The sequence below is a fragment of the Talaromyces rugulosus genome, chromosome VI (assembly GCF_013368755.1).
Source record: "Talaromyces rugulosus chromosome VI, complete sequence".
NCBI classification, from domain to species: Eukaryota; Fungi; Ascomycota; class Eurotiomycetes; order Eurotiales; family Trichocomaceae; genus Talaromyces; species Talaromyces rugulosus.
In genome coordinates, this window is record NC_049566.1 from 1,626,748 (window position 1) to 1,641,269 (window position 14,522).

General features: G+C 45.9%; 5 protein-coding genes across 5 annotated transcripts; 1 reads left to right on the forward strand and 4 right to left on the reverse strand.

Annotated features, from left to right (window-relative positions):
- Positions 1 to 1,423: 1,423 nt before the first annotated feature.
- TRUGW13939_10912 (uncharacterized protein) lies at positions 1,424 to 3,550 on the forward strand (the record flags this gene model as incomplete). The annotated part of the gene is made up of 1 exon (XM_035494022.1): positions 1,424 to 3,550. The coding sequence occupies one exon, from the start codon at positions 1,424 to 1,426 to the stop codon at positions 3,548 to 3,550; it is 2,127 nt and encodes a 708-aa protein (XP_035349915.1).
- A 109-nt stretch (positions 3,551 to 3,659) lies between these two features.
- Positions 3,660 to 4,330, reverse strand: TRUGW13939_10913 (uncharacterized protein; the record flags this gene model as incomplete). The annotated part of the gene is made up of 3 exons (XM_035494023.1): positions 3,660 to 3,893; positions 3,971 to 4,198; positions 4,250 to 4,330. The coding sequence occupies 3 exons, from the start codon at positions 4,328 to 4,330 to the stop codon at positions 3,660 to 3,662; spliced, it is 543 nt and encodes a 180-aa protein (XP_035349916.1).
- Positions 4,331 to 5,922: 1,592 nt separating this feature from the next.
- Positions 5,923 to 7,206, reverse strand: TRUGW13939_10914 (uncharacterized protein; the record flags this gene model as incomplete). The annotated part of the gene is made up of 1 exon (XM_035494024.1): positions 5,923 to 7,206. One exon carries the CDS (start codon positions 7,204 to 7,206, stop codon positions 5,923 to 5,925), a length of 1,284 nt encoding a protein of 427 aa, XP_035349917.1.
- Positions 7,207 to 7,864: 658 nt separating this feature from the next.
- On the reverse strand, positions 7,865 to 9,769 carry TRUGW13939_10915 (uncharacterized protein; the record flags this gene model as incomplete). Its single annotated transcript, XM_035494025.1, has 5 exons — positions 7,865 to 8,623; positions 8,676 to 8,810; positions 8,859 to 9,221; positions 9,274 to 9,567; positions 9,659 to 9,769. 5 exons carry the CDS (start codon positions 9,767 to 9,769, stop codon positions 7,865 to 7,867), a joined length of 1,662 nt encoding a protein of 553 aa, XP_035349918.1.
- A 2,359-nt stretch (positions 9,770 to 12,128) lies between these two features.
- On the reverse strand, positions 12,129 to 13,952 carry TRUGW13939_10916 (uncharacterized protein; the record flags this gene model as incomplete). Its single annotated transcript, XM_035494026.1, has 4 exons — positions 12,129 to 12,572; positions 12,628 to 13,011; positions 13,071 to 13,812; positions 13,894 to 13,952. The coding sequence occupies 4 exons, from the start codon at positions 13,950 to 13,952 to the stop codon at positions 12,129 to 12,131; spliced, it is 1,629 nt and encodes a 542-aa protein (XP_035349919.1).
- Between the last annotated feature and the right edge of the window lie 570 nt (positions 13,953 to 14,522).

A 14,522-nucleotide genomic window follows, 5' to 3' on the forward strand; every position in this document is an offset into this window, starting at 1 on the left:
AAACATCGCCTTGCAACGCGGACAGTCCACCTCTAATTGACGTACATTCGGGTTCCGGTGGGATTCTAGCACACATCCGGCTGGTCCAGTAAATGCTCCCATATCTTGATGGGGACATAGCTGTCGTAAGCGTCGATGGATCCATGGCTGTTGCCAACTTTCTTCCTCGGTGATTTCAAAGCTTGAACTAATCTTGAACAGTGTAGTTTCATCAAAGGAAAGCTCATGTATTTCTGTTATGAGGATTCTGTTGTTTGGATAATGGTTCCTGCATTCGTGCAGATAGGTCCACGTAGTTTTCCGGTCCACCATGATCTTTCGAGAAAGGGATATGATGTCCCATGCCGTGAGTCGGATGACAAACGTGAACAAGCCCAGGAAGCTTACAGATAAGGTAGACTCTAAAACGATCCTTTCGGTGAAGTGCCATGCACCCCTCACAGGGAATCCAATTTTATGTCTGCAAGCTCCCCATCAGGTCCCATCGAGCGTCTTTCTTCATGGACGTAGGTCGTCTGGACGGTTGTAATGATATTGTCGTTAAATTGTGGACCCACCTGAGAGGGCACGAATCTTCCATCTCATCCTCAAGCCTGATGAGTCGAGCACCACCATTTTTGGAGGCTTGTGACGATGTGTCGTCGCTAGGATACCGTAGAAGTGGACTGTCTTGTTTCAGCTGGAAAACGCCTCTGTCTAAACCTCTGGGTACGTATCTTTCTATTATGCAGGCGTCGCGCTTGCATGAGAGGGCGAAGCACCATACCTCCACCGGCGGTAGTTGCTCGGCAATAATCCTCCACAGGCAGACATGAGAAAAGGTCCACTCTATTTATATTGAAATAGTCCATATTCGAGACGAAAAGAATCGAAAAGGCTAGATGGGGCCTTTCTAACAGTAAACGTCGTTCACTGTTGGTTGAAGCTGGAAAGATAAGAATTGTGTGGGAGGTGTAGAAAGCTAGTCACTAAGAAAATAGCTTGAAAAAAATCTCTTTCTGTTTGCTTTGTCTTTCATCATACTACAGATGACTGTTTGCTCCCCCTCCCCCCTCTCTAAAAATACCCTTTTCCCGGAACGGAAGTCCATAACATGCCTAATAATTTGTAGAGAAAGAAGCGTTCCTTCCACCAGTCAGCCATCTAGTTTCCCCGCTTATAGTAATATCTGATTTTTCAACGTAAACTGACTGACCCTTTCCCTACTCGTAGTTCCTCATGTTTGATATATTGCAAACCCGGCTGGTATCCGATTGGCTAGCGGCCGGACCGACTAACTCCGTCGCTCATCGCTCCGACTTGGGAACGTTTCGTTTTCTAGTCAAACAACACTGCATGATATTCTTCTGTCTTTTTTTCCATACCATGTAACTTGATTGATACTGTCACCGCATAAGTATACGTTTTCCTGGAATCACGACAGATGCCCCCACCACCCGCTCCGCCGACTGCCCCCAACGTCGCCAGCAAACCTGCGTTCAAACGGCAAAAGGTGCGAAAGGGCACCTTTAGTTGCTGGGAATGCAAAGCTCGTAAAGTAAAATGCGATCTTAGGCCAGGCTCCGGCTCGGTTTGCAGCTCATGCCACCGTCGCGGTGTTCAGTGCGTCAGTCAAGAATTTGTGGAGGTTGGCGAGAAGAACTACCAGCATGTCGGGAGACGCATCGATCACATCGAAGATTTGGTCAGCCAGCTGGTTCAGCAACGATTCAGTGCGTCTTCTGCCAGCCAGAAAACGTCCAAGAATTGGGAAGGATCCTTGGTAGATGCAGTAGAGACCTTGGATCGTTCTAAAGGGTCTTTCTCGCCTTCCGTTTCGACAACCGGCCAACAAATGCTCAATGAGTGCTGCTCGCTCAGCGCCTACCTCCATTCTCTCCTCCCCAGTCAGCTGGTTACCATGATTATTTTACGCGAGTGTAAATTTTTTCAGCTTCCGTTCCATCTTGTGCGACACAAGCATGAAAAGCTACGGTCTTTGAAGCCAACGACAGAGCGTCTTCATCAAGTTTCCAAACCCCCACCACCGACAGCTCCTCCTAATGTATTCGCACACAGGCTCATTCAAATTGCCATTTGCCTGCAGGAACTCGATAAAATAGAATCCCAACAGCTACAGTCTTGTCTAAACGGGTCCGCGGTTGACGCTGCCAGTCGATTCTTCAATCTTGCGTCTCGCCATGTTACATCTAAAGATGAACTAATGGAGTCACTGGAGGGATTAGAAACTCTCCTGCTTGAAGCCGGATTTTATATCAACATAGGAAAACCTCGAGCCGCGTGGTCGACCATTCGCCGAGCTTTGGGCATTGCTGAAATCATCGGCCTTCACAGTCTACGCAAGACAATGGGTAGCCGCGCGGAAAACGTGTGGTTTCGACTTCATTCTAGTGATCGCCATGTTTCCTTTATGGTTTCACTCCCATATAACAGCTCTGATAATGGCTTTGCCGATGAAAATGTACTGTTAGGGAAAACGCCTGCCGAAAGACTGGAGCGCCACCATACTGCCCTCGTCGGCCGCATCATTGTACGAAATGTCCATATGCAACGACGCAACACTAGCCACGAAAACTACGACGACTACGTTGAGACCCAGTCGATTGATTACGAATTGAAACATTTGGCAAAGTCAATGCCCCCTAAGTGGTGGGTAGAACCAACCCTCAACAGCTCCACCCCGGATACAGACATCATGCACAACAGCGCTGTCCTTCATGCACAAACTCAGCATTTCTACCTCTTGGTTCTTTTACACCAACCATATCTCTTAAAAAGATCATATTCCTATCCCATTGTCAGTTGCGGTGTCATTGATCAGGCTCGTTCGTTCGATTTCACTTATAGCAAGCTCGTCGCCCTCTCAGCCAGCCGGGAAATGCTCTCGCGCTTTTTAGTTTTTCGAACCTTCCACCGCGGACCAGCTTATCGAGGCGTTGACCATAAAGGCTTCACGTCTGCAGTGACGCTTCTTCTGGCCCACTTGGATGGGCATCGCTATGATAATGCAAATGCACTAGAAATTCACCGGCCGCAAGATTTGGGGATGATTTTTAGTGTGATGGATCTTTTCAATCAAGATGGGCCCCGGGGGAAAAAGTTTGCAGAAACCCTTCAACGGCTTATCGAAGTTGAAGCAGATGCAGCCAATGGGTCGATATATTATTTCGTTCGGAGCGAAACCAGCAATGATGCAACACAAAATAACGGTCTCGACCTAGAGATACCTTATTTTGGAACGATGTCTGTTCTGAAATCGAGCAACACTGTCTTCCGGCCTGATAGGGACTGTCTCGATTTATCTCTAGAATATACGCAAGATTCTACACCTCTTGATAATTTCACCTCACTAGACTCGAGTATTCAAGATACAATATTCACGATGCCGGGAATGACCACTAGCGATAACTTGGTGTCAACATCGAATCTTCAAGGTATCAACATTCTAGCTTCGCCCAACTACAGTTCTGGGTTTGATTACACCTTTTTCAGTTCTTGGGTCCATGATGATGAGTCAATATCAACGAATGACTGTGATTTACGACCATAGCAACAGCTTTCTGGAACCGCATGACTGTATATATGACAGGGAAAGCATATTACATATCTAATCGAGGAATTCTCGTGGCACATCTATGGGGAGAGCCTGGCTTGATGGGTTATGCCACAGCCGAGACACTTAAAGACAGGATAGGTGGGCATTTAGCGGCTCTTGCCAACTGCTGCAACCAGTGGTCCGAAGCTTGCACGTTTATCAATAAAGTCATGTTCGACCGTATGAAGACCATACGGTCGTCGCGCAGACCTACACTGGAGGCCCGAGACCTAGCCCAGAAGGTCACCCAAGATGGCCTTCCCATACCGCAGATTTCACCATCGGAGCTGGAGGAATTCTGCAAACAACGGTCTCTATAGATTTAGTTTAATACATAGGGGGCGCTGTTTAACCCGGGGAACGGAAGTAACGAACTGAAGGTTCGCGGTAGAATCTGCACGTCTCTCCAGGCTTGATCACAAGTAAAGAAAATCCAGAGGCAATAGTAGGGCCCGTCACTTCATTCAGGACAGGACTAGTGTCAACTCTAACTGCACCCCATTCGCCATTCTTTTTAATAAGTAGGGCAGGTATTGACGCATCAACCTCTTCTAGGTTGCCACCGATTGACCAGTTTTTGTCCAAAACAACATCCATACTCACCTGCACTAGCTTAGTGAAGATCAACATGTGTACAGGTGTTTTGCTTTTTACCTTTTCTCGAACTTTCTCTATAAGACGCTCATCATCGTCCACAATATCATTAACAGGTATCAACTCGCTTTTCTCCGCCATGGTCTGGTACGAACAAAGCCCGCAAGGGCATCCGAACGTATTTATAGTCTAGAGGGTTGAGAATCAACAGCAAATATGTTGGCGACCGTGTTTAAGCCGAAAATGTTGTATCACAACGTTGGACTCTCGGTTTCGATAGGAAACGGGATAAAATGAACGGAGAGCGGCGATATCAGATAAGCGTGCGAATATTTCGAGGCTGAGCCTACTTCAAATACAAAATAATGTAGCCCATTATGAGATTTTAAATCCTTTCAATGAATGAAGCAAATATAATAGTAACGGTTATCCAGTGTAGAGTTGAAAAACCTTTTGGTGGGTTATGGTTCTGAAGCCCACGACTAAACGCGGGGCACTTGGAATCTTGTTGACGTTACTCGGGCACCAATCAATGCATCTTACTCATATACACAAAAGATACAAACGCAGCCAGCCATCATGCAAAGTTAGACCACAACGGTCATCTTGCCGGAATTCAATTCTGGGATTGTCACGGTGAGATCCATGTCGTCTAGCACTACCTTGATAGTAACAAAAGGCTCGTCGCTAGGAGTACGATGTCTATAAAATTGTCAGCCTTGTCCTAGGTTCACCGCACTTTAGCACAAACCAACTAAAGCTGACCGGTTTCAAGATCTATTTCGAGATTGTTATCGATATATTACCATGTTTAACTGGAGATCGTTGTTCTGTTGTAGTATTATGTGCTGAAAATTCGGGTCTCTCTCTTTCCTAAATGATAGACCATTTTTAAAGAGCCGTCCTGTTTATATTACTGATCTATTACTTTTTCCAATTTTTGTATAGTTTCTAATTTATGATTGTATTTAGAAAGATCTTATTATCTAAATTATAATATTAGAAATTGATGTATACAATCTAAATGGTAATGACATTTTTGCTACGTACTATAGATATAGCATGGTTAGATTCGCGGTTCCTCTTTCTCAATTACATGTAGATATTGGTGAGTATAAAATCGATTTTCAACCATGTTTCAGTGTTGCTAGAGCATTGTGACCTTATAGACCACAAAACCGCACTTTATTTTTTGGCTTCTATTTCCTGGAAAGGCGATTCAGTTGAATAATTATGAGTCATCGTTAGTAACCACACTATAAGGGCATGCATGTTCCTCGTATTCGGCTCATTGCCAAGACCCTAAATATCACCATGTCAGTATAAGAACGCCTTGGTTCATATTCCATCGACGTATATTTCGTGCTCGGTTTTTCATAGTTCATAAAGTCGTCGTTTGGTGTTGATTGAAAACTATACGAGCTGGCCCTTTCCAGTCGTGCATGAGCTTATCAATTACATGAGAGTTCTTTCAGTTCATCTGGTACAAATATTCTAAGTAAGTTGAATCATGACTCAAATCTATACCTAGTATTCTGTGATGAAAATAATCCAATCTTCACTCGCCGGTATGAAAGCTATCTCTTTGCTTAAGTCGGATGGCTGTATTGATTATTCTTTTGGTTCTGAGATTCTGTTCCAATTATATGCTGGATTCTAATACAATTCATGGTGGTCGTGGCTAACTAAAACAGTCATGACTTTAGTTATTACTTGTCTATTCTTCCTCCGTTTTACCTAAACAACGAGCAGGGATTCCACGATTTGACCTTTGGTGCAGCCCACTGAACAACCATTTGCTCCAAATCAACATCGTACAACCAGGTAAGTTCAAACTCGCCGATTTCTTCTTCCTCTTTCCCCTCGGATACAGCTTTTGGCATTCGTCTTTTGTCAATCATGCCATTCAATTCCAACACCTTGTCGATTCTAACTTGTCTCCCCGCCTGCCAGTTCCTCAATCCCTCCGCTAGTACCGTTTGATGAAGCTCGCCCTTCTTGCTTAATGCAGCAACTACGCCGGCAAAAGTGTACACATCCTCAAAAGCCTGATTAACACCTTGGCCTGCGGTAGGGGGAATAGCATGCGCCGCGTCTCCTAGAATCACAACCCGAGAACCACGCGACACCCATGTGTCCAACTTCGGAACCACATAAAATGGCCATAGATTAATCTTGTCTTTGGGGATATCGCTGACGGCATTTTTGACAAGATCTGGGAAGTTTTCTGCGCCCTCTCGTAAAAAGTCAATGCACCAATCTTTGTTCTCTAGCATCTCTACCCATCCTTGCTTCGAGAGATCAGTTTGAAACCGGCGCTGTTTACCAATTAGGCATTCGCTTCCATCCCGAAGTTGTTGTGAGATCACAAACGCGCCATGCTCACGGTTCATAATAGTAACCGGGGTGGAGTAATTGGTAGGAAGATTGAGTTGTGCTGTTGGTACGGCGGCCGTGACGCCGATGGCACCCGTGAACCGAGGCTCGAGGTCTGGATAGATGTGTTTCCGAACTTGGGAATGAATACCGTCGGCGCCCACTAGAAACGAAGCAGATGCCTCAGAGCCATCACTAAACTCCCAGGTTACGCCCCTTTCTTCGGATATGACTCTGGCGAACTTTTTCCCGTATTCAATAGTAATCCCTTCCTTCTCTCGCACAAGTTCGTGCAATATGTCGATAATCTCATAGCGATATACTCTCAAGGCTTTGTATCCGTATTTTATGAAAGATCCAAATTCAAAAGTATCGACTGGTGTGTTGTCAGACTGGCGGAAATCAAGGGACTCAAACTCGAACCCTAGTGGTCGAAGGCGTGCATAGATGTCGAGTGCATCGAGAACCTTGAGTGCGTTGGGTGATAGCATAATTGCACCACCAATATCTAGAGACTCGTTTCGGCCTTCGTAGATGGTGATATTCGTGAGCCCTCGCTGGTGTAGAGCCAAGGCTAGGGTTAAGCCTGAGAGACCGGCGCCAATAATAGCGATTTTAGGATCGACTGAAGGTGAAGGCATTTTGAATGTTTGGCTTTGCGTTGGCTTTGAAGAATATCAATTGATATATAAGTTCAATATTCAAATGTTCTTTTGAGATTGAGAGCAAGCAGATTTCCAATGTTATTGTGGCGAGTTTGACTGTGTAGAAGCTGTAGTAGTTGTTGTTTGATTGATGCTGTACCGGACAGAGACGTTGGTCATATAAATACTTATATTCTTCAATTTTTTTTAAACTGCTTTTCTTTCAACAAAACATCACCAATCATTAATGCCGTCGGCTTTAGCAGTTACCCTCATCATTTCCTTTTTCGGAGATTTCTTGAACTCGGGATTCGGATGACGCTAAGCCTATAATAGACTTGAACTCCGCGAAGCTCGGGTTTAGAGACGTTATTTCCGAAATTGGATATTTATCCCGTCGGCCGAACAACTGACATATGTGATCATAATTTAAGGGTGGTATAAATGGTCTGGATATTTGTGTTTTTATTTATTTATTTATTTTCTTATTGGGAATGTGAGTAATATCCATATATGCGCAGTATTCAACACCAAGTAGCGGTATCGCTACAATTGGATGTTCATGAACATTTACATAGATCCTAGGCATTCAGAACAGGCTGAATGGCCAATGTTTCTAGCTGATATACCAAAAGACTTGTGCCGATTCCTCGAATTAAGCAGAATCATCGGCACGCACCGCGGTTGCAGATTCAGAGCAATGATTCATAAAAACCGGGAACCGATACTTATTGCCGATATACCAAAAAAGCTCTTGCACAAACCTTTTCTCGACCATGCCGTCCGTAAAAGTGTCAAAGGCAACTCTCAAGACGAACATGATGCGCGAGACTAGGAATCCGGGAACAGTGTGTAGATAGTATCGCATACTACGGCAGATGTCGACTGCAATTTGATAGCGCTCAGAAGGTCGTAGCACAGCCACAAGACCATCGTCACTGCTACCGGAGACAACAAGACGGAGTGCTCGATATAGACACATACTCACAGCGAGCATAAGGTCAGGATAGATAAAATTCGTCGGAACGAAGGTTTCGTTCGTGAACAGATCGCAGCACTGGAAATGAGGAAACTCCTCATCACCAGTAATGCTGTCGGCGGGAGCCTCGGTCATGTATCCGTGCTCATAGTCAATGGCATACAGTGAATGCCAAAGCTCTAGCCGGTGGTCTAGTTCGGTCGCTGCAGCTTGGACTCGTTGTTGCTTAGACAAAACTTGGTCCTGGGACAATGTTTTGTGTCGTACTGCGAATTTTAACGCATCATAGCTACCCAAAAAGCCGGGGATATCGACGGCAATATCGAGAAGCAAATGAAGTATGTCCTTTTGGCGTCCGTCTCCAGACCAAGGAACCGTTTTCCAGTCGTCATTGGCAAGAAAAGTTTTCTTGCGGCTAGCAATTGCAGACGTTACCTGAGAAGTCAGATTGGTTGGACTGTTATTTTTTCCCCACAGACGAGCTTACCCAGAACATGCGCAAATCCACAAAAAGTGACCTTTCGAAACCAGATCGGTGTCGATACGGGGTCCGTATTCTAAGGAGTTCGAGTCCGCCGAGTTGATGTTTCATAACAGCCCCAGGGGATGTTTGTTTGAATGCCTATGCAATTGGTTAATACCACTCATCCCGAGAGGAACCAGCACTCACCTCAATGATAGTCAAAAGGACGACCACGGTTAAAACTTCGCTGGATTTGGACTTTTCTGGGTTGTTAACTGCCCACTGCAGCAATCTCAGCAGTCTGTTATACTGACTATTACCGGCAGCTGTGATCTTTGGGTGTTCGTCTCGTTGGCCGACAAAAGTTAACGCGGCGGCGCTGAACCCGCTAGTTAGCAGTGGCGAGAAGATCCGCCTCTCGGACGCGGATCGCAAATCAAATACACGACCATGCGTGTTAGATGGATCGGGGGAGAATCCATTGATTAGTTCTCCAACAAAAACTTCCATCAACAGTTTGCCTGGCGATGGGGATGAGGCTAGAAGGTCCTTCAACGTTGGTCGGCGTGTCTGTACCAATTAGTCAGGCGGTTTCCTTCAGCGCGCTGAGGTCAAGACAAACCGCGGCAATACTGTGAACGGGTTTCTTCTCATCTTCTGGAGGCTCTTCGTCTTCTGCGGGAGCGTCATAGTTGTCATCCGGTGAGCCCTCGGTGAGTGGTGGCGTCGTGGCGGCTGTTGGAGTTGTTCCGGGATGTTTGATGAGCCGTTGCTCCAGGTCCCTGACCTTTGTTTGCAGCTGCTCAATCAGGTCGGACTGGTCCATAAAATGGCGATCCTTCTTGGTAACGCCAAATTCGCACTCGGACGGGGCTCCACGGGTACAACAGGCCCGACATGGTTTTACACGGTCACACTAACAATTCGTCAGCCAGACGACTTGAAAGATTCCTTCCTGATACGTGGACATTACACGAACACGTATCCAGACAAAACAGAAAGCGTACCTTGACCTTGCGCTTCTGGCAACTCAAACAGGACAGGGTGCGGCGAAACTTCCTACTCGGGGGCTGTAGATGAGGAGCGGTCTCGTTCTGGGGAGAGTCGCTTTCATCCATGAGCACCGCATCGTCGGGGGGCCGATTGCACAGCAAAACAGGTGAATATGCTACTGTGGCGTGATATAACAGCTGACACAAGTCGGTTGGTGATGCAGCTGGCAAGGAGAGGGGACAGGTAGGCGATCATGTCAATGTCATCAAACGAGCGTAAAGCGGCAATGGATCAAGGGCTCCGGCTGACTCTCATGGGGGACGGCGCCATTTAACACATCTGTCTCTGCGACTAGCCGCGCATCTCTAGACTGCAAGCGAGAGGGTGGAAGATGAGAGGCAGAGGGAGAGCAAAAGTGGTGGGTGACACACCCCAGTCCCAAACGGGTAGGAGACAGACATTCCACTGCGCGGGGCTGCCTAAGGCCCCTAATGCCACTAGCGCGCTGCTCCCGACTTCCCCCCATGCGCCAAGCTGCATCGCGTTCATCGACTGCCAATCCGCTCAACACCCCAACGCTCGCCGATGGAGCGGTCGTATGGGGGGTCTGTGACGCTGTCTCATGGTTGGCGCTGTTGGGGGCATTCTTCAACAGCTCGGACTCGACTTTCTGCGTCTTTTTTGCACCCCCGCAGCCTGCACGGATACGTTGACTCCTCCCTGGGGCCGATTTTAGATGCCTTGATCCCCCTTGACATCTCAGAAGGAATGGCAGGATATCTTTTCGATGAGTATGAAAAACACTCCTACTCAAAATCCACAATTGTGTCTTAAATTCCCAATGAGGAAGGGCAGATCGGCGGACATGGAGAGGAGAGAGCGCGCCTCCCTCGGAATGCAGCGGCACCCATTATTGACACCAATAACCTCAACGGGACGATAAATTTCATCTCTAGATCTCCTGGTCGCTTCTGGGCCCCAGAGTCTGGACTCTCGCATACTAAGGCAATCCGAATTTGGTATGAGCCGGTCTGATTGGCCGGTCTACACGTCTTCTTTGAAACAATTACTTGAGATGACGAACCTGGCCTGTCGATCATCGTCTGTCACTCTTGCCAAGTCCTGTTTCAAGTACTCCAGCTCCCGGGTGGACTTTTGTTTTGAAATCAGTTCGAAATGGGTGAATTTGGTCGGTCATGGGCACGGAGTACGCCTACATGAGCACCGATCATGGCTAGCATCAGACTTGTTTAAACCTTCGATCCATCTTTAGGGCTACAAGCCTATATTGGCCAAGTGATCGCCATGACGAACCTTTGACGGACTGACAGCTCAAGATCTCGGATATCGTAACATTCGTCAGCTCAAGCATCAAAGCTATATTAAATGCAACATAGCTAGTGAACTTAGATAGCAATTAACCGGCGGCCCATGCTCCTAGGCTGGTTACTATTCCCCTTGAGGGAAACACACAACCGCACCTAGTCGACGCACAGATCGCTGTATTATTCTGGCCGTGCAGAAAGGTTGACAGTGCATAGACAGCTGCCGTAGGCGGTCTGGCCTCACCTATGGGCTTTTAAAGCTGTGCTAGGTTCATGCCGTTGCCTTTGCATCTGAGCAATAATCATTGTATCATTACCTCTCTGGCACTCAGAATTTGTTTTCTTTTCTTTCTTTTTCTTTTCCCCTTCGTATTTATTGCCACTGTAGATAGGTATGAAATTTGTCCCAACCGGATTCGACTAGCGCTGTGATGAGCCACAAAATGGACTAGTTTTGTGACATGAATATGTGGCCTACTACAGTTAATAACCATATTCCTTTTAGTTTCACTGAACTGTAATTTATTGTAAAATAACATGCCTGTCATCTGAAATTTACATACAGCTTATTAAGGTACTCCACAGGTCAACTGTACAGGATTTCGGAAAACAATAACCAATGGCTTTTCTGCTATATTATGGGACAATTGCGCCCTTTTCGCTTGATTTTGGTGCTATCAGTTCTATCAATATGGTCACATGGTACATGGCCGTGAAACAACTTGGACGGTCGCGCCTCTCATTTCCTACCTCTATTTATAATTTCAATAATTACAGTTACAGTCGAATTGTTGTTTCATGTTGTCATGAAATAGGGTTAGGTGCAGAGTAGAAATAATACAAACATGATAAAGGCCTTCAACTAAACTTGACGCGTGTTCCGCAGGCAATGCTCTTTAGAACCATCGTGAATGCATTAAAAGTATGGATGGGCCCGTACTATCTAACAAGTATCACGATTACAAGTTTTAAGGTGTCCCTTGTTCATCAAGCATACCACTATATCACTATAGAGGACTGAAACAGGGACATCGGAATAATTGATGAACATAGCTTAGTGACCCTTGGCAGCAAGGAAGCGTGGTTTTGCAATCAACTGTATACAGACAAATATAACAAAAGTATGGTAAAACAAAACAAGACAGAAATGGGAACTTGACTAAATACGAACAAGGGGATTAATAGCTTTCAATCCATGCTGAGATAGCATTTCGTAGTAGCCGAGAGTGTTGTTAATCCATCCAACCCATTTACCCTTGATAACCGGAACAGACTGCGAGTGCCGGAAAAAGGGCCTCTGCTCCTTTTCATTAGTGTATTCCTTGGTTACCAGAGTGATCAGATTCGCTATTTGCTTGCGTTCTTCCGGCATCAACGCAGAATCTTGCTGCAGGTCCTTCCAGTATTGAATATAACTGTCACACCAGGTCCGCACCTCGCATCTATTTTTATCTTTGCCTAGGGAGCAGGCGTAGTCATGGATAACCAAGTGCTCGCGCTCACCAGCGCAATGCTCTTGGCATCTCATATGCTGGTCGCATATAATCAGCAACCGGGCCTTGACCAGCCCGCATTTGGTCATAACTGTTACTTTCATGCAATTCTATAGAAAAATATTAGTTTGAATTCTTCGCAAAATAAATGCTCAGTCTACGTACCGAAATATTGTCTTCGGGGGGCCCTTTTTCTAGCCATGAAAGCATCCACACTGGGAAGCAATCCTGAGGAGCGCTCTGGGATTTATCCTCTTCGATGTCTTCTTCGCAATGATTGGGGTTCATCGGTACTTGACGTTTTCCCCGAGGCTCTATCTCCTCAGGGTCGACTTCAACCCATTGCATAAGGGAGCTTTTATGTTTGAGGGGCGGATCGCCATGCTTCCAACTCGAGTGTTCGTCACATTGATCATCATCGCCGCCGCAGATGGTCACATTTTGCACCTGTCGGAAGAAAGGCTTCTCCCGGTGACATTTGACATACCATCGATAGACAATATCACCGCATTTCGTCTCAACCTGAATCTTGCAACTCGGTTCTGGGGGCTTACATCTTTTGTCAGTGCATGAATGAAGACATGTGTCAGAACTCTTCCCCATCTTACTTCTTCGCCAACTTTCAAGACTTTCCCGTGGCTGCGCCAAAGTGCCGGATTGAGTGATTCAAAAAACCCAAGACCGCTCTCCCGTTCCATTTTCTCGCGTTTGGCTGCTTCAGTCCACAGTTGCTCTTTAGTTTTCGCTAGACGGTTTCTCTTCAAATACTCATTTTCTGCTGCCATGGAAGCTTTCGTGGCGAAGCCTTTTTGTAATGGCAGCTTCGCCTTGAACCCGTGCTGCCAGTGCCGCACGTAGTAGTGGCCACCTGCGTTGCTCAACATATCCAAAGTTGATCTAAAGTCATTTACTTCGTCATAGTATGGCATCTTCACTGTAAATAGCTGGTTATGGACCATTGGTTGCGTTTGGTCGATCAATAGACGGCGAATACCGCCGTACATGTCTTCTTGCAAGAATTCTTCATCTCGATAATCCTTCCTGCCATCCCCAGTTCCACTAGAACCTTCACCATCATCAGAGGCCCAACGCACCGACTTCGTTTGGGTGATTTCCGTAATTGGCATATTGGTGGAATTTTCATAAGTATTCTGATCTCGCGGTGAGGGCCGAATAGATAGCGAGCCAGCAGGCCCTGGTAGTTGATGACTTCTTACCTCGAGCTCTATCAGCTCCTCAGGCTCTTCCCTTGCCTTTCCTTTACCCTTGTTGTTGTGCGCCATCTTCTTTTTCGGAGTTGGTGGTGCTGTCGGTATGTGCTCCACGGTTTCGTACTGAATGGTTGTTTTCCTATTGTTTTAAAAAATATAAGTAAGATCAAACTTTCGTCCTTTATATACTAATCATTGAATAGAGTGAGTCACTCCTTACTTGCATGCTTTTTGAGTCATCGTTGCCTCGTGCAACTCAATATCAATCGAGTGATCCATGGTCTCAGTTGATTCCTGTCAATCTCTGAAATCTGTGATTCGGTCTCAAACAGCTAGTGTTGGAGTTGGCTGGACATCTAGCCCAGACAAAGTCGTTCGAAAGTGTATGCGGATATAAAAATCACTAATATCGTGCCGTACGCAGATCAATATCTTCTTCACCTTGCATAAACATGGAAATAGAAAAGGAATTTCAAATGGATTGAGAAGTAATAGTTTCTGGACCAAAAGCTGAATGAGTATCGAAACGGTAGTTGGACTGAAACCCCCGTTTTACTTTTGGGCACATCCAGGGGTCTAATAATGTGCTCAAAGCCTACTGCCACGGATGTGTTACTTGAATTTTGGTCCAGACTTTGAGAGCCAACGGTCACTAACTAAATTACCATGAAACTCATCCAATTGTAATTCACGGGGAAGAATATCTTCCCGTGATAATTCGTACTGGTGTGACATGGGGTTGTTGTATGTGTCACCTTGTAAAAATGAGTCACTAAATGGTGTAATTAATACTTGGGTGCTACACTACATTTAATATCCGGTACCATGATAGGAGGTATTAGGAATCGA